We start from the raw sequence: 19,311 nt of genomic DNA on the forward strand, positions 1-19,311 counted from the left end.
GGGAGGAATTCTTCAGTCCAAATAAAACTGAAAGGGACACTGGGCAGCTTATTTCTGCCCCCTCTTCATTCTCAGGATGGTGCTGGGACAAGAGGGGACCTTTCATCTCTGTAAAAAGACTTGGTCCTTCCCGGCCCTCCTTTAGACCTCCGGCTGAATCCCTGAGACCTGGCCGTCTCTTGATTGTCTGTGTTCTTGCTGTCACTTACAGAGAGTCTCCTGTGGTAGGGACAGTAGCAGAGTCCCTTCCCTATGAGAACAGAGATTTCCCTAGGCCTCACTGATGTGTGCCTGTAAGGTCTCAGCATCCGAAGCAGAGCTGGCCAAGCCTCTTCAGCCTGCTGTGGGCACTGTGGCCAGATATGGCCCACGTTTCATTTCCCTTCTGGCCTGTTCTCATGGTCTGAACCTGGGCTCTGAAGCAACAAATTCGAGCGGCTGCTGGCACAGCTGAGCACTTCTGCTTCTTGCTTTGAGTCAGCCCAGGCAGGGGCCACCTCCTGGCAAGTCTTCCCAGCTGCTTTAGTTGCTGAGTGTGTTAGCCTCTCAGTTGCGTCCGACTCTTTGTGACCCCATGGACTGTAGCCTGCCAGGCTCCTCTGTCCATGGAATTCTCCAGGCAAGAAGATTGGAGTGGGTTGCCATACCTTCCTCCAGGGGATCTTCCCCACCTAGGTATTGAACCTGGTTCTCCCACATTTCAGGCAAATTCTTTACCATTAAGCTACCAGGCCAAAGGCAAATGTAGACATGTTTTTAATAACCTTCTCCAAATGTTTTTCCTTCCTAGTCTTGCATTCAACGGCATCTCTACAGAAGGAGGAAAGAGCCTCGCGTGGGCCCTGCAGCAGAATGCATCTCTGAGAATATTCTGGTAATAACCAGAGTCATTTGGAAAGGTTGGGTATTGGGGATTTTTCCAAAGACTGTGCACAGCCTAGAATGTTAACTGAAAGGCTGCCTCTGAATTGAGAAGGCTCTGTGCTGTGCTTAGTCGCTCAGTCATGTCCAACTCTTTGCGACCCCGTGGGCTATAGTCCACCAGGCTCCTCTGTCTATGGGATTTTCCAGGCAAGAATACTGGAGTGGGTTGCCATGCCCTCCCCCAGGGTATCTTCCCAACCCAGGATCAAACCCACATTGCAGGCAGATTCTTTACCATCTGAGTCACCAGGGAAGCCTGAAAATTGGAAAGGCTCTAGGCCTTTCCTCAAAGGAAGGTCTATAATTTAATTTCCTCCTGGAGAAGATGATAGTCATTCCCAGAAGCACAGACAAGAACAGGATGGGTGGAGAGGGCCCTCGGAGCCTGAGTTTGAGACCTTAGCTTTCTTGGCCACTGCGGGCCTCAGGTAAATCAGAAGGCTAGCCATTCTAACTGTCAGGATATCTCTGGAACACCCCCAGATATGCCTTGAAGGGTCCAACTTTCGCTTTCTTGTTTCAGTGTTCTCCCTTCTTCCTCTTACACTGCCTTTCTCCCATGCAGCCTCCTGCTTCCCCAGCCAGTCACATCAGGAGTTGACCTTCATGCTCCGGCTCACCTGTCCTCACTCCTCTCTGCATTCCAGGGCCACTAATTAATGAATGTTACCTTCTGAAAGTGCTCCTTTTTTTTTTTTTTGGTTCTTCTTTTTTTTTTTGGCCATTTACCATATTTTTATTTTACTGTATTTTACTTACTTGCCTGTATCATAAATTGCTTCCAGGTGAGGAAGTTATATTACATGTCTCCATATCCTCCTCATGAGATATTGGCTAAATCAGTTAATGTAAATGTCATCATTGTGAGAATTCTGACACTAGACCTGCTGCCCAGTAAGCTGATTTCCCTTTTCTCTTCAAAAAATCTCTTAAAAGATTTTGGAAAGTAAAAAACATACTTTTTGAGAAAAAAAAAATATGACACTGAAGTCTGGAAAGTAGGAAGTGAAAGTACCTCCCCTTTCATGTTTCCTAAATATAATCTTCTATTTCTAGCATTTGAATGTATATTCAAATAAATATCCCTTTTCTTACAAAATAGAATTTAGCAAGTGGCTTAAAAAACATCTCAGCCATATATTGTACATATTTTATATGTCCTTTTATGTCAGGGTTTCTCAGTCTCAACACTTTTGACATTTTGGTCCAGATATTTCTTTTCTGTTGAGAGGCTGTCCTGTGCATTGTAAGATATTCAGCAGAATCCCTGGTCTTTGCCCATTAGATACTCTGTCGTGACCCCTAATTGTGACAATCAAAATTGTCTCCAGACATTGGCAAGTGTCTCTGGATGGAAACTCACCCCAGTTGAGACTCACAGCTCTAGGTGGATAATAATGTCAATCACCAGAATCTCCTGAGTACTGACCATAAATACATCATACGGTCTTTTTCGTACGGCAACTCATTCTCACAACCATGCAAGGAGGGTTGTACCATTACTGTTAACATTTACTGATGGGAAAACTCAGGCCCAGAGAAGTTCAACCACCTGCTGTGATCACCCTGCTAGTAAGCGATTCCCAGCTGGCCTGTCTGACTTAGTGTCTTAAGTGCTATGCTCTTCAGCCTCTTTCTTCCTCCTACCTCAGTCTCTCTAAAGGCTGCACACTCACAACTTATTTTTCCAGCTGCCTCTATTAATACTGAAATTTGTTCACATCTTACCTTATGACCAAAAAAGACTGCAATCAATACTGCATCTATAGAAACCTGTGTGTAATGTCTTTGCACACCATAGGTCAATTTATAGAAGTCTAATTATTGGTCCAAAGTGAAACACATTTAAAATTTGGACCAGTTCAATTCAGTCGCTCAGTCATGTCTGACTCTTTGCAACCCCTTGAACTGCAGCACGCCAGGCCTCCCTGTCCATCACCAACTCCCAGAGTTCACACAAACTCATATCCATCGAATCGGTAATGCCATCCAGCCATCTCATCCTCTGTCGTCCCCTTCTCCTGCCCCCAATCCCTCCCAGCATCAGTCTTTTCCAATGAGTTAACTCTTTGCATGAGGTGACCAAAGTATTGGAGTTTCAGCTTCAGCATCAGTCCTTCCAAAGACCACCCAGGACTGATCTCCTTAAGAATGGACTGATTGGATCTCCTTGCAGTCCAAGGGACTCTCGAGAGTCTTCTCTAACACCACAGTTCAAAAGCATCCATTCTTCGGCGCTCAGCTTTCTTCACAGTCCAACTCTCACATCCATACATGACCACTGGGAAAACCATAGCCTTGACTAGACAGACCTTTGTTGGCAAAGTAATATCTCTGCTTTTCAATATGCTGTCTAGGTTGGTCATTAACTTTTCTTCCAAGGAGTAAACATCTTTTAATTTCATGGCTGAAATCACCATCTGCAGTGATTTTGGAGCCCAAAAAATAGTGTCTGACACTTTCCACTGTTTCCCCATCTACTTCCCATGAAGTGATGGGACTGGATGCCATGATCTTAATTTTCTGAATGTTGAGCTTTAAGCCAACTTTTTCACTCTCCTCTTTCACTTTCATCAAGAGGCTTTTTAGTTCCTCTTTACTTTCTGCCATAAGGATGGTGTCATCTGCATATCTGAGGTTATTCGTATTTCTCTTGGCAATCTTGATTCCAGCTCATGCTTCTTCCAGCCCAGCATTTCTCATGATGTACTCTGCATATAAGTTAAATAAGCAGGGTGACAATATACAGCCTTGATGTACTCCTTTTCCTATTTGGAACCAGTCTGTTGTTCCATGTCCAGTTCTAACTGTTGCTTCCTGACCTGCATACAGGTTTCTCAAGAGGCAGGTCAGGTGGTCTGGTATTCCCATCTCTTTCAGAGTTTTCCACGGTTTATTGTGATCCACACAGTCAAAGGCTTTGGCATAGTCAATACAGCAGAAATAGATGTTTTTCTGGAACTCTCTTGCTTTTTCGATGATCCAGCAAATGTTGGCAAGTTGATCTCTCGTTCCTCTGCCTTTTCTAAAACCAGCTTGAACATCAGGAAGTTCACGGTTCACGTATTGCTGAAGCCTGGCTTGGAGAATTTTGAGCATTACTTTACTAGCATGTGAGAGGAGTGTAATTCTGCAGTAGTTTGAGCCTTCTTTGGCATTGTCTTTCTTTGGGATTGGAATAAAAACTGACCTTTTCCAGCCCTGTGGCCACTGCTGAGTTTTCCAAATTTCTTGGCATATTGAGTGCAGCACTTTCACAGCATCATCTTTTAGGATTTGAAATAGCTCAACTGGAATTCCACCTCCTCTAGCTTTGTTTGTAGTGATGCTTTCTAAGGCCCACTTGACTTCACATTCCAGGGTGTCTGGCTCTAGGTGAGTGATCACACCATCATGATTATCTGAGTTGTGAAGATCTTTTTTGTACAGTTCTTCTGTGTATTCTTGCAACCTCTTCTCAATATCCTCTGCTTCTGTTAGGTCCAATCCATTTCTGTCCTTTATTGAGCCCATCTTTGCATGAAATGTTCCCTTGGTATCTCTAATTTTCTTGAAGAAATCTCTAGTCTTTCCTTGGATGCAATCTCAAAATACAGTCTCATGACAGAATGATCTCTGTTGATTTCCAAGGCAAACCATTCAATATCACAGCAATCCAAGTCTATGCCCCAGCCAGTAACACTGAAGAGGCTGAAGTCGAACGGTTCTATGAAGACCTCCAAGACCTTTTAGAACTAACACCCAAAAAAGATGTCCTTTTCATTATAGGGGACTGGAATGCAAAAAATATGGATAGACACTACCAAATTGCCCTTCAAGGAATGATTTTTAATTTTTTCTTCTGTTTTGTTCTCCTTCCTTTATTTATTCTTTCATCCACTGGCACAACAGGGTTTAATCCTCTTTACAACCAGGAGTGTCTCGACCTCTGTGCTTTACCCAGGTCACTTTCTGCTTTTATGAACAACTGAGAGACTACTGGAACTTTCGGTCACAGAACTTGGGTCCTTCATAACTGGCAAAGTGATGATCACCTTTTAACATGCATTTGTCAGGCTTTTCTAGGTCTCCATCAGACTGAATTTAGTAACAGACTGTCTGTGGTGTTCAAGGGATCTTAAAGGCTGCAGGAGACCAGAGAAACAAGCATTGGTCCCTCGCTTTCTGTGGGCCCCTGTCTTCTGTGAAATCCGAGAGCTTAGCAAGGATAGAGGGGAGTATGGGTTCCCCAACAACAGCAGGGCTAAGAAGTAGGAGCTTGGGTGAAGGATTTGCGCTAGAAATGAACCTCCATTTATTGTCTTTGGGGCTCAGAGGCTGGGTTTGGAGCCTGGCTGTTTGCTGAGTTCTCAGCAAGTGATTAGCAGCATAAGCTGGAGATGCCTGGGTCAGGAACACAATGAAGAAAGGGTACCAGGTAGGACTGACTGCCCTGAGTCCACTCTTCCTTTTTCTTACAGGCTCACCAAAAATGAACTTGATGATGAAGTGGCAGAGAGCTTTGCAGAGATGTTGAAAGTCAACCAGACATTGAAACATTTATGGTAATTCAGATTTCAACACTGTGCTTTAAAAAAAAAAAAAAACTTTGACATAAAATTAACATACCATAAAAGTCACTCTTTTGAAGTATACAATCCAGTGATTTTTAGAGTATTTATAGGTTGTGCAGCCAGTACTTACTCTCTAACTCTAGAACATTTAACCACCTCCCCTATTCCCCCCAAACCTGTATGCATTAAGCAATCACCCCCCATCCTTCTTCTCTCTTGGTTCCTGCATACGTGCTAAGTCCCCTCAGTTGTATCCGACTTTGTGACTCAATGGACCATTGCACCCCAACAGGCTCCTCTGTCCGTGGGATTTAGCATCTACTGATTTTATTTTCAGTCTCTGGATTTGCCTTTTCTGGGCATTTCATAGAGATGCAGTCGTACAATATGGGGCCTTTTGTTTCTGTGTTATTTCAGTAGCATAAGTTTTCAAGCTTCATCCACACTGTGGCATGTATCGGTACTCCATTGCTTTTTATGGCTGAATATTCCGTTGTATGGATAGTCCACGTTTTGTTTGTCCGTTCATCAGTTGGTGGGCATTTGGATTGTTTCTACTTTATGACTGTTATGAATAATGCTACTGTGAACATTTGTGCATGTTTGTATAACCATGTGTTTTCTTTTGGGTATATACTTAGGAATAGAATTTCAGGGTTATATGGTTATTTTGTTAACTGATAAACTGTTTTCCAAAGTGATTATGCTATTTACGTTCTCACCAGTCATGTATGAGGGTCACCATTTCTTCACGTCCTCACCAACACAGGTCTTCTGGGGTCATACTATCCTAGGGGATATGAAGTGCTGTCTGATCGTGGTTTTGACTGCATTTCCCTGACACTAACAACGTTGGATGTCTTTTCACGTGCATATTGGCCATTTGTATACCTTCTTTGGAGAACTGGCTCCACATTCTTTGTTCGTTTGTAAACTGGGTTGTGCTGTGGTAAGCTGGTTCAGTCGTGTCCGACTCTTTGCTGTAGCCTACCAGGCTCCTCTGTTGATGGGGATTCTCCTGGCAAGAATACTGGAATGGGTTGCCGAGCCCTCCTCCAGGGGATCTTCCCCACCCAGGGATCACGCTCCTTGTCTCTTCCGTCTCCTGCACGCGCAGCTGGGTTCTTTACCCCTAGTGCCGCCTGGAAAGCCCTAAGTTGGGTTATGTGCCTTTTAATTGCTGAGTCGTTAGGATTCTTTAAATATTCCAGGTGCGAGACATTTACTAGATAGATGATTTGCAAATATTTCCTCCCTTTCTGTAGTTTTTCAATTTTGCAAATATTTCTTTTCAGTTTCTTCACAGTGACCTTTGAAGCACCAAAGTTTTTAATTTTGATGAAGTCCAATGTATTTTTTCTTTAGTTGCTTGTGCTGTAGGTGTCTTACTAAGAAATCATTGCCTAATCCAAGGTCACAAAGATTTCTTTTAAGAGTTACAGTTTTGCTCTTACATTTAGGTCCTTGATCCATTTGGAGTTCGTTTCTGTGTATGGTATGAGATTTGGGGTCCAGCTTTATTTTATTGCATCTAGATAATCAGTTGTGCCAGCACCACGTGTTGAAGACTCTTCCCTTTTGAATGGCCCTGACACTTTTGTCAAATCAGTAGACCATAAATGTGTGAGTTTATTTCTGGACTTTCTATTCTGGTTGAACCATATGTTTATCCTTATGCCAGGACCATACTGTCCTGCTTATTGTAACTTTGTAATAAGTTTTTGAAACCAGGAAGTGTGTGTTTCCAACTTTGTTCCTCTTAATATTGTTTTGACTATTCCAGGACCCTTGCATTGCCACGTGAATCTTAGATCATCATGTCAGTTTCTCTCTCTCTCTATATATATATATGTATAAACCCAGTGTGTTACTTTTACATCTGAATTTTAGATCATGTCAGTTTTTTTATATATATATATATGTATAAACCCAATGTGTTACTTTTACATCTGTTTGTTTTTTTTTTTTTCCTTTTCTTTCTCACCCATAGACTTTCTTTTATGCCCTTCCCTAGGTGTCAGGCCAGCCTCCCCAGGGAGAACACAGTTAGGAGAGGGCTAGAGAGTGAGTCTTCACTCTTTGTGTAAGCACAGACCACACTGGCCAGGGTGAAGGTAGCCAGTGGGCCTGAGCACTGCCAGGCTTTTTAACCTCTCCTCCTACCCAGCCTCTTGCCAGGTCTAGGCTGCAAGCAGCTTAGCCTACCTCCAGCAAGGCGTAGGTGGTGCCAGTGGTCATAACCATGGAAGGGTCATTAGGAAATAGCAGAATTTAACTAAACGCAGAACTCTGTGCCCACGTCCAGGTTCTATTTTTGCTCCTTTTGCAAAAAGTCCAAGTCACACTGTGGTCATGCTTACCAGAAAGTCACCACCTCTGCACCAAGACCAGGGCCCCCAGTTTGTGGGAGATGGGGCAACAATCACTGGGTCCTGGCTACAGCATGGCTGCCTATGCCTGTGTGCTTGGGCAGGAATGGTGACAAGAACTTGCACTGGGCACTGTGATAGAGACTGAGAACTACTTCCTACCCATCCTCCTATTGAAACTAACACACTCAGGGTTCTGGGGTTCTCTTACAGTTACTCTCGTGTTATAGGTCAGGCAACCGAAGAACAGAGAGCTTCTTCAAGGATCTATAGCTGGAAGGTGGGGAGTAGGTGTAATTGCATATAAGGAGAACTTTTAACCATGCTATACTGCTTCCTTCTAAGGGATTGGCTTAATTTCTGAAATCTCATCGTCATGGTAATACAGGCCTTCATCTTCCTCATGCAGCTGCCTTCTTGGATCAGTGCCCCAAATTTCTAAAGGTCAAGTGTATTTGCAGCCTTTATCTACAAAAAGCCAGAGCAGAGGAGTGAACCTGTGATGATTAAAAAAAAAAAAAAAAGTAGACATATCACTGACTTGGGCTGCATTTTTTTCCTGGGTGGGCTAGAAGCACAGCCTCCCAGGGGAGCAATTCAGGAATTGTTCAGGCTTCTCAGCTCTATCTGAAACCTTCGTTTCATTGAGTCACTGTTACCCAACATAATGGGGTATACTCCTAGAGGCCCCAATATGGATGCTTTTCCACTGGGACTCATGACTAGTTCCCCCTCCCTCCCTCCCTCTCAGATGTTGGATAGGACATGGCACCATTTTGGAAGTCTTTTCCCCATCAAAGAAGAGAATGCCTAGCTCTTTAAAAATACTTGACCTTAAAAGCTGCCTTGCCTTTCTCCAGCCACCTGGAAGGAGATATCAGACTGCCTGTTCGCAGATAACGTTCCTTAGAATTTGTTGTTCAGACTGGTAGTCTCGAAACAATGAAAAGTGTCAAGCAGACATGCATATATATGTTCATGTAGTAAAAGTACCTGCATGTGAATATACAGATCTATTATGCTCATGCTAAAAATATACAGAAAGGTTAAACATTAAAACATTTATTGATGTATAATTTATATATTAATACAGTTTAATTTCTGCTGTACAGCACAGTAACTCAGTTATATATTTTTAAAAAATTAAGTTTTTACTGAATTTGTTATAATATTGCTTCTCTTGTTTATGTTCTGGGTTTTTGGCCACAAGGCATTTGGATTTTTAGCTCCCCAACCAGGGTTCAAATCTGCATCCCTTTCACTGGAAGGCAAAGTCTTAACTTACTGGACTGCCAGGGAAGCTCCCTGCATGCTGTTTTTCATGTTCTTTTCCATTATGGTTTATCACAGGATTGTGACTATAGTTTCCCGTGTTATATAGTAGGACCTTGCTGTTTATCCATCCTCTATATAATAATTTGCATCTACGAATCCCAAATCCCCGATCCTTCCCTGCCCACCCTTCCTCCTCATTGCCAGCCACAAAGTCTGTTCGCCATGTGTGTTTTGTAGTCTATATTTGTTTTGCAGTCTATTTTGTAGATAGGTTCATTTGTGTAATAATTTAGATTCCACATATAAGTGCTGTCATATGGTATTTGTCCTTCTCTGCTTAGTGTGATATTCTTAATGCTGAGCAATAGTTCAGTGTATATATGTGTGTGTGTATACCATATCTTCTGTATCGTCTGATGGCTATTTAGATTGTTTCCATGTGTTGGCTAGTGTATATAGTGCTGTACGAACATAGGAGCACATATGTCTTTTAAAATTAGTTTTATCTGGATATATGCCCAGGAGTGGGATTGTTGGATCTTATGGCAACTCTATTTTTTAGTTTTTTTAAGGAACCTCCATACCGATTTCAATAGTGGCTGCACCAGTTTTCATTCCCACCAACAGTGTAGGAGGATCCCCTTTTCTTCAAATCCCCTCCAGTATTTATTATTTTTAGACTTTTTAATGATGGCCATTCTGACTGGTAGGAAGTGGTACCTCATTGTGGTTTTGATTTTCACCTCTCCAATACTTATAGAGATTTTTCATGTACCTGTTGGCCATATGTATATCTTCTTTAGAGAAATGCCTATTTAGGTCTTCTGCCCATCAGAAAAGTTAAACATTTTAAAACATGTCGTTTATTCTCCTGAGTCTGAGCTAGACAATCTTTGCTAGACTGAAAGTTAAATGGATTCGGTTCTTCCTGACCCTCTCATTCCATCATACCCTTCCAGCCCCCTAATGACGGGGACAGAGTTCATCCAGTATGACTTGATACAAAAGGTATGTTTTTCTTACAGGCTTATCCAGAACCAGATCACGGCCAAGGGGATTGCCCAGTTGGCAGAGGCATTACAGAAGAACACTGGCATAATGGAGATTTGGTAAGACTGAGCTACCACTTTTTGTAGCAGTAACAACAGTGATTATTTACTTAGCACCACTATGTGCTATGCACAATGTAAGACAATGTGCATTTATTTCTCATCTTTCCAACAATCTGTAAAGTAGGCAGTACTGTTTCCATTTCACAGATGAAGAAACTGAGGCCCAGACCCCGGTCACACCTAAACGGAGAAACTGAAATTCAAGGCTGTGACTTCATAGTTAGGACTCTTCTGCAGTCCCCCTGTCCTAGATTGTACAGGGGCAGACAGACTGAGAATTGATTCCCACTGAGAGATGGCCTGGAGTCTGAAGCACATTCTTTTCCTCTCTGGGCTTCCAGGCTGTATTTGAGCTGACTGTACTCTTTTCGAACTTCCTGTTTCTCTTTTGAGGACTCACTTATGCCAGCAGAAGGAAAGCCCATGGCCTACCTTACTGCAATGTTGCGCCCCATTCCATTTCTTGTGCCTGCCACGGGACACATACAGCACCCCCCGCTTCCCCCACAGGTAGGACTGGGCTACATTCAAGGGGGTGAGGGAATGTGTGTGTCCCACTAGTAACAGAAAGGGCCCTGACTGCCTCAGTACTGATGTAACCGAGTTGAGAACAGAGGGCCCCTGTGTCCTTGAACCTGGACCCACCAAGAGCTCTGGAATTTGCTCTCTGCCCCAGGCCTGGCCTGAGACAGCCCAGCAGAGTGTGAGGCTCAGACCAACATGGAAAGCCTGGCAGGGGCCAGAGCCGGGTTCCCCTGGAGGGTAGAGACCACAGGAGTTCATGCTCCATCCAGGGTCCTGAGGTCCATGGAGCAGCCTTGCCATGACCCAAACCCTCAGTGCAGGGGGTAGTTACTCATTAACTATAGTGCTTTCTTCGTACTGGGGAGAAGAATTTCATAGCCCCAAAAATATAAGTCAAGGTACAGCTTTCTCCCTGACCTTGGCTGCTAGAATGGCGTTTTTTAAACTTTACTTTAGAACTCCTTAGAGGATCAGAACTCCTTAGAGGATCACAAATTGGTTTGGTAGGTTGTAACTAGCATTATTTAAAGAATGAAATGGAGTAGAACACCAGAATGCTGTGTGCACACTATGAGATATTTCATAATCTAATTTCAGATGTGGGTGTGTATGTATAGATGTGTACCAGCATAGATACTGGTTCACAATGTAAAATGTTCTTATTTGGAGGCAAAACCAAAAAAACATTTGAAAACATTATGCTTGGGAAAAGAGCCCAGGCTCCAAACAGACTGATGGAGGGGCTGTGGCAAGTCGTCTTCAAAGCCAAGCCTACTCAGCCAGGAATCCTTTCCTAGAAGCACCCCATTTGCTGCTGACTCTGTTGTGAGAGGACAGGGGACCAGGCTGAAGGACAGCTGGCCTCCACTCTGCTCAGTGACTGGTTTAAGGACATGCAGCTGCTTTAATTCTGACTAGCTTGAAATGGCCCACCAAAGACCATTGTTCCTACACAAAGAACTATTTGTATAGGACTCAGTATCAGTCTTTAAGGCAGTGCTGTGTAGAACCTGAATGAGGCCTTGGTGTCAGGAAGGATTAGAAAAGAGGACAAGGAGGATGTCTCGGGCGCTGGCCCAGGAGTATCTTCAGCCCCTGGCTCATCCCAGAAGTCTCACTTCATGGGCTTCCAGGGCTGGGGTCAGGCTCTGCCCAGCGTCACCACTGGCAGAGATTACCTTGGGCCAGCTCCTCGGACTCTTTGTAATGACATTTACGTCTGCCTCATCCCTGTTCAAAAAGAACTTGAGATATGAAGTCCCTCCTTGAGTTATGCCTTCAAAGACAAATGAGCAGTATTCAATGACCCGATGTCATAAATTATAGCACTTAACCACACTCTGTTGCAAGAGCCTTCTGTGAGGCTGTCTCCTCCAGACTGTGAGCTCCTTGAGGGTAGGGCCTGTGTCAGGGTCACTGCAGAGTCCCCAGGGAAAGCACAGCATCTTAATTTGTTGAATAACGAATGAGTGCCGTGTGCTGTGCTGATTCCGAGAATCCAGTGGTGAGCAAGATGGAGCTGCTCTCATTGGTTTACATCCAGTGAGGAAGACAAAGGAAAAAATTATTCAAGTAATTATTTAATGACAATCATGATGAGTGCTGGAGAGGGGAAGGCTGAGACAGGAACCTGATACAAAGGAGGTTTCAGGGAAGGTCTCCTGAAGGAAGTGGCATTTAAAGTAAGCCATGAAGGACGAATAGGAGATCATCAGCTGAGGTGGGAAGACAGTGTTCTAGGAAGGAGAATGTCATGTGCAAAAGTTCTGAGGCATGAAGGAACATGGTACCTTTGAAGAACAGTGTGGAAGAAGGGCCACAGGAGGTGGAGGTGATAGGGTGGAGACTAGACCCTGAAAGATCTATGGGCCCTGTTGGATATTTTTGGTATTTATCCTAAAAGCAATAGTAAGTCATTGAAGGGTTTCAAGCAAAGAGGGATGTGCTCAGAGCCACACTGTTTTTTTTTAAAAAAAAAAAAAAAAAAAAAACCCACCCTGGCTCCTGTAGGAAAGTGGACTGGGAAAGGCCACAGAGGCCACGTCAAGGGACAGTTAGCAGGACAGCACAGTGAGGCAGAGAAGAGGTGATAGGTACTCAGATCAGGACGGTGGTGGGAACATGTGGAGAGATTCCAGGAGCCATGCTAGGGATATTTAGGAAACAAAACTTTGTGACAGAATATGAAGGTGGGAAAGGTGTAAGGTTAACCTCCAGGTTACTAATTTGCACAACTGGAGGAAGAGTGGTGCCATTCACAGAGCTAGGGCACCCTGGGGGGAGGTGCCCACTATGAGTACCTGGGAGGCATCCAGATGAAAACGTCAAGTAGGTAAGAGGCTCCGGAGTAGGGAGGTCTTGCCCAGGTCACTGACATACAGATGAGGCCAGGGATAGATGAGGTTCTTCTGGGGGAAGAGGGCTGGGCCCCAAGCCTGGAGGAAATCCATTATTTAGAGGTTATATGGAGGAGAATATAAAAAAGAAGATGGAGTGATCAGATGTAAATATCAAGCCAAGAAACGGATGGTAGTGTTTCAAAGAGGAGGAAGAAATGCCTGTGAAGATCAAGAAAGATAAGGCCTGAAAAATGTCATTTAAATTCAGTTTTATAGAGGCTACTGGTGACCTCAGACCCATTCCATGGAGTGATGGTAGCTCCCTGAAGGGATTTTTTAAAATTGGATTTTAATTGCTTTACAATGTTGTTAGTTTCCGCTACAACAGCGTGGATCAGCTGTGTGTATACATCTCTCTCCTCCTTGGGCACCCCTCTAGGCCGTCACAGGGTGCTGAGATGAGCAGCTCCCCGTGGCGGTCTGTTTTACATGGGCATGCATATATGTCCATGCCACTCTCTCAATCTGTCCATGCCACTCTCTCAATCTGTCCTGGCCTCTCCTTCCCTCACTGTGTCCACAAGTCAGTTCTCCATGTCTGTACCTCTATTCCTGCCCTGCAAATAGGTTCACCAGTACTGTTTTTCTAGATTCCATATATATACATTAATATATTTTTCTGACTTACTTCACTCTGTATGACAGACTCTAGGTTCATCCACATTGACCCAGTTTTGTTCCTTTTTGTGTTTGAGTAATATTTCATTGTATAGGTACACCACATCTTTATCCATGTGCCTGTCCATGGACATTTAGGCTATTTTAAGTAGTGCTCCAGTGAATACTGGAGCACATGTATCTTTTTGAATTGTTGTTTTCTCAGAGTATATGCCTAGGTGTAGGATTACTGGGTCCTATGATAGTTTTTCGGAGAAGGCGATGGCACCCTACTCCAGTACTCTTGCCTGGAAAATCCCATGGGCGGAGGAGCCTGGTGGGCTGCAGTCCATGGGGTCGCTAAGAGTCGGACACAACTGAGCGACTTCACTTTCACTTTTCACTTTCATGCATTGGAGAAGGAAATGGCACCCCACTCCAGTGTTCTTGCCTGGAGAATCCCAGGGACGGGGGAGCCTGGTGGGCTGCTGTCTACAGGGTCGCACAGAGTCGGACACGACTAAAGTGACTTAGCAGCATCATAGTTTTTAGTTTTTTAAGGAACCTCCATACTGTTCTCCATAGTAGTTGTAGCAATTTACATTCCCACCAGCAGTGCAGGAGGGTTCCCTTTTCTCCACATCCTCTCCAGCATTTATTATTTGTGGATTTGTTTTGATGCTGGACGTTCTGACTGGTGTGAGGTGATACCTCATTGGAGTTTTGATTTGCATTTCTCTAATAATGAGTGATGTTGAGCATCTTTTCATGTGTGTGTTGGCCATCTGGAAAGGATTAGTATCAAACAAGTCATCGAGATGGCCGAGTAAGGATGTGGAGCTCACCTCCCCCCAGATACATCCAAGTGTAGAACAAGTCTCATGGAAAACTGGAAACTGGCAGGAGAACGCCTATGCAACCAAGGCTACAAGAAAGATTCCCATGTAATCAGGTAGGCTGGGTTAAAAAAAAAAAAAAAAAAAAGAATCAGGTGAGGATGGCACCCCACGGAAAGGACTAAGAGGAAAAGGAAGCCTGGGAAGTGAGCGGGTTGAACCACAGACTGGGTGTCCCAGTCCTGGGGTCCTGTGCAGAGGAGACAAGCCCCGTTGGCTGCTTGGAAAACCAGTGTGACAGAAAGGCTGGAGTGCCTAGGCTCTGCTTGGGAGGAGTGTGGGTGCTTGCTTGCCACCAGACAGGGCAGAAAGAGGTCTGCCCGAGGGGCTGCCACCTCACTGTGCTCCTAAAGCCGCGCTGAGCAAACACCCCAGGCCCACTCACTCCACACCACAGATTGGCACTGGATCTAGAGAAGCCAAGTCCTGGCAGAAGACCTGATCTAGGGACACAGACGTGGCCCCCAGGAGCCTGCTGAACAGCACTAACAAAGCAGCCCAGATGTCTGATGGCAACACAGCCGCTTCAGCCCGAATGCCATGACCCCCACTGCTAGCCAAGCAGATGCTCCAGCCTCTCCATGCCACGACCTGGCACGACCACAGTGGGAAGAAACATGACCTTGGGCTCCATGTGAGCCGCCTACACAGGTGGTGCATCAGACCTCTGTAAATGCACAAGCCCCAGTGCAGGGAGGAGGGAAGACATACACTTACAGGGAGCAGAGCCAACTCTGTAGCCCAAAGCTCAGGGCATTTGCTCCAGCAGCACCCGGAGCACCCTCTGCCCTGGGTGATGGTCACTGAGCAGAGAGGAGGTCCCACATCACATCCTGTGCAGGTTCTAGCTCTTTTAGTTCTAGCCATACTCCATCAAGGTGATGGTGGCCAGTACACCCTGAAGAAGACATGGCTGGCATCCACCATCAAATCCAATCCTCACACCAAAGACACTGGGCACACACAGTCTACCCAGGGACACTCACATAAAAACACCTCTCCATGACCACAATAGATTACTTTTCTCTCTTTCAGTGAATTTAGGTGAAACAGTTAAGGAAAAAGCAGAGTCACTACTCCCAATTGAAAAAGCAAGAGAAGCCCCCTGGAAAAAATAATGAAATGGAGGTAATTGGTCTTTTTGGTAATTTTTATTACCAAAAAGCTGGTAATAAAAATGCTAACTGAATGAAGAAAGGAAACTGATCTAAGCACAGATCATTTTAACAAAAACTATAAAAAGATCTAATCAAAAATTCAATTTCTGAGATAAAACTCACTGTAAAAGCAATAGCAGACCAAATGACACAAATCCAAATGATCTGAAAGATAAAATAATGGAAATCAATCAACATAGCAGACAAAGAAAATGAAAAAAATGAAAGCAACATATGAGACCTATGGAATAATATAAAACGTGCCACTGTCTGCTGTGTAAGGATTCCAAAAGGAGAAGAGGGAATAAAACATGTATTTGAAGAAATTATGGCTGAAAACTTCCCAAACCTAAAGAAGGGAACAAATATCCAGGAACAGGAAGCACAGAAGGTCCCAAATAAGATGAACCCAAACAGAACCACACCAAGACATACTGTAATTAAAATGGCAAAAGTCAAAGAATTCTAAAGGCAGCAAGAGAAAAACAGTCCTTTACAAGGAAATCCCCATCAGGCTATCAGCTGACTTCTCTGCAGAAACCTGGCATGCCAGAGGAAGTATTAATAGCATGATATATTCAAAGTCCTGAAATGGAAAAATATCAACCTAGGATACTTAATCCCAGGAAGATTATCATTTAGAATATAAGAATTTCTCAGAAAAGCAAAAAGCAAATTACCATTACAAAACCTACCCTAAGAGAAATGTTGAAGAATCTTCTCTTCCCTTTCCCTAGGAAAGGGAAAATACCAATAGGAAAAGCAAATATATATTGAGGATTGAAGATCACTTAAACCAGTACATGGATTAAAAGTGAAAAAATTGTAAAAATGACTATAACTACACTAAACAATAAAGGGGTAAGCCGGGAGATATAAAATATGACATTAGGAATTAAAAATGTAGCTCTAAGGCAAAATGAATAAAAGCAAAAATAAACAAATGGGACCTGATTAAACTTAAAAGCTTTTACATAGCAAAGGAAACCCCTGAAAAAATGAAAAGACAACCTGCAGAATGGGATAAAATATTTGCAAATGATGAAATTGACAAGGGGTTAATGTCCAAAATATACAAACAGCTCATACAACTCAATATCAAAAGAATAGCCCAATTAAAAAAACGGGTAGAGGACCTGAATAGACGTTTTTCCAAAGACAATTTACACATTCCCAACAGGCACATGAGAAGGTGCTCAACATTACTAATTATTAGAAAATGCAAATCTAAACCCAATGAGGTATCACTTCACACCTGTCAGAATGGACACCATCAAAGTCTACAAATAAATTCTGGAGAGGATATAGAGAAATTGGAACCCTCGTACACTGTTGGTGGGAATGTAAATTGGTGCAGCCACTATGGAAAACATTGTGGAGGATTCTTAAACTAACAGTAGAACTACCATATGATCCAGCAATTGCACCCCTGGGTATATATCCAGAAAAAGATAAAACACTAATCTGAAAAGATATATGTACCCCAGTGTTCACAGCAGCACTATTTACAATAGCCAGGACATGGAAGCAACCCCAGGTGTTCATCAACAGATGACTGGATTAATATGTGATAAACACACACTTATATGTACATATATATGTACACATAATATATATGTACACACACATATGCACAATGGAATATTACTCAGCCATAAAAAGAATGAAATACTGCTATTTATAAAGTGGATGGACCCAGAGAATATTATGCTAAAAGAAATAAGTCACAGAAAGAAAAACTATTATATCAGGTAAATGTGGAATCTAAAAAATAACACACATGCCTGTATATAGGCAAAACAGAAACAGACTCACAAATATAGAAAATGAACTCGTGGTTACCCTCCAAAAGGGTGAGGAACAAATCAGGGGTATGATATTAACATATATACAAATTACTATATTATAAAATAATAAGAATATACTGTGTAGCACAGGAAATTACACCCATTATCTTGTAATAACCTGTAATAAAAAATAATGTTCAGAAATACTGAATCACCATGCTATACACCTAAAATTAACAATACTGTAAATCAACTATACTTCAGTTTTAAAAAAGAAAAAAGTGTTTGAATTTCAGGGTTGTGTGAAGCATGAGAGTGTGTTAGGAACACATGTTGGGAAGGTGTATACAGTAGTCCCTCACTTACTTGTGTTCTTTTTCTCCAACAGCTTAAATGGAAACTTGATAAAGCCCGAGGAGGCCAAGGTCTTTGAAGATGAGAAGCGGATTGTCTGTTTCTGAGGGGATATTTTCTCGTGGGTGGGTCTTGGCCCTGGGGGCAACTAAGTGCAGTCGCCTGGCTTGGATGGTGGCATCCAGGGTCTGCTGAGGTGGGACTTCTAGGAATCCAGCCTTCATGATGCAGATCAAGTGGGATCTGGCAGAGATCCCTCCGACTGGCAGAGGCCCCGAGAAGTTGTTACAATTCTGCAGGAAAAAGCATGAGCCGTTTTAGTGACTGTAAACTTTCTATAAAGAGATGTTAATGCACAGCCGTGACTATTTAAATCTGCACCTAGAGGAGCGAGACTCAGAGCTCGTACGAAAGCCTGCCCAAAGGCTAGGGGGAGCGAGTCAGTCACTGCCGTGCTCACTGGAGAGCTGATGACATGGTGCACAGTTGGTACCATGTTTCTTGGGGGGCAAAGGTGCTCAACAAAGGAAAGTATTTTACCTGAAATATTGTCTTCCTCCTCAGTGCCTCCCCAAGTGTTGATACTATTCCCACCTCACTGTAGACACTGAGGGGGTGCAGTGTGGGGGTTTGACTCCTCCAAGGCTCTGTAGGGATTTGGTGCCAAAGGAAGGACCTACATGTGCTTTTCTCTTAGTCCTGGAGTCTCACCATCTGCTGACAAAGATGGCAGGATGCCCTCTTCACCAGACTGAGGGACAGGGCAATGTCTTCATAATACTGAGGCTCCACTCAGGGCTTTCATGGGATGGGGCTGACCTCTAGAAGGCTGATGCTATGGGCTCTGCCCCAGGAAGAAGAATCAGTACCGTCCTCCTAAAGGAATAAAGGCCTGGCATGCCCTTGTGGCCGTGGCATCCAAACTGGAGCTTCTCTCTTGCCCTGTGGAGAAAGGGAAGTCTCCTCCTGCCCCTGAGCAGTTGTGAGGGTGGCTGTGTTGGAGGCAAGGCTCAGAGTTGCTGAGAACTCGGCTGGGAGAGCATGTTAGACCCCTGCCACCATGGCGGGCATGCAGTGGATGCTAAATGGGGGGAAGGAGGAGGTTTTACCAGGTAACTCATTCATTTGCCAATTCATTTGTTAGTAAAATACTGAAACCTTCATTATTTCTAATTGAGTTCAGTTCAATCGCTGTCGTGTCCGACTATTTGCGACCCCATGAACTGCAGCACACCAGGCCTCCCTGTCCATCACCAACTCCTGGAGTCCACCCAAATTCATGTCCATTGAGTCAGTGATGCCATCCAACCATCTCATCCTCTGTCGTCCCCTTCTCCTCTTGCCCTCCATCTTTCCCAGCATC

At 43.7% G+C, this 19,311-nt stretch overlaps 1 protein-coding gene across 2 annotated transcripts in view; it reads left to right on the top strand.

Annotated features, from left to right (window-relative positions):
* The window catches only part of NOD1 (nucleotide binding oligomerization domain containing 1), a 91,937-nt gene extending 72,832 nt beyond the window's left edge, over positions 1 to 19,105 (top strand). Inside the window, exons 10-14 of one of the 2 annotated variants that reach the window (XM_052638534.1) lie at positions 791 to 874; positions 5,385 to 5,468; positions 10,147 to 10,230; positions 10,627 to 10,743; positions 17,983 to 19,105. In XM_052638534.1, the coding sequence (XP_052494494.1) occupies positions 791 to 874; positions 5,385 to 5,468; positions 10,147 to 10,230; positions 10,627 to 10,743; positions 17,983 to 18,055 (442 nt within the window). In that variant the 3' untranslated portion in view covers positions 18,056 to 19,105. The remainder of the gene's footprint in view (positions 1 to 790; positions 875 to 5,384; positions 5,469 to 10,146; positions 10,231 to 10,626; positions 10,744 to 17,982) is intronic. The other variant, XM_052638535.1, reaches the window with a different exon arrangement.
* Positions 19,106 to 19,311: the final 206 nt, after the last annotated feature.

This window comes from Budorcas taxicolor, chromosome 4, assembly GCF_023091745.1.
Source record: "Budorcas taxicolor isolate Tak-1 chromosome 4, Takin1.1, whole genome shotgun sequence".
NCBI classification, from domain to species: Eukaryota; Metazoa; Chordata; class Mammalia; order Artiodactyla; family Bovidae; genus Budorcas; species Budorcas taxicolor.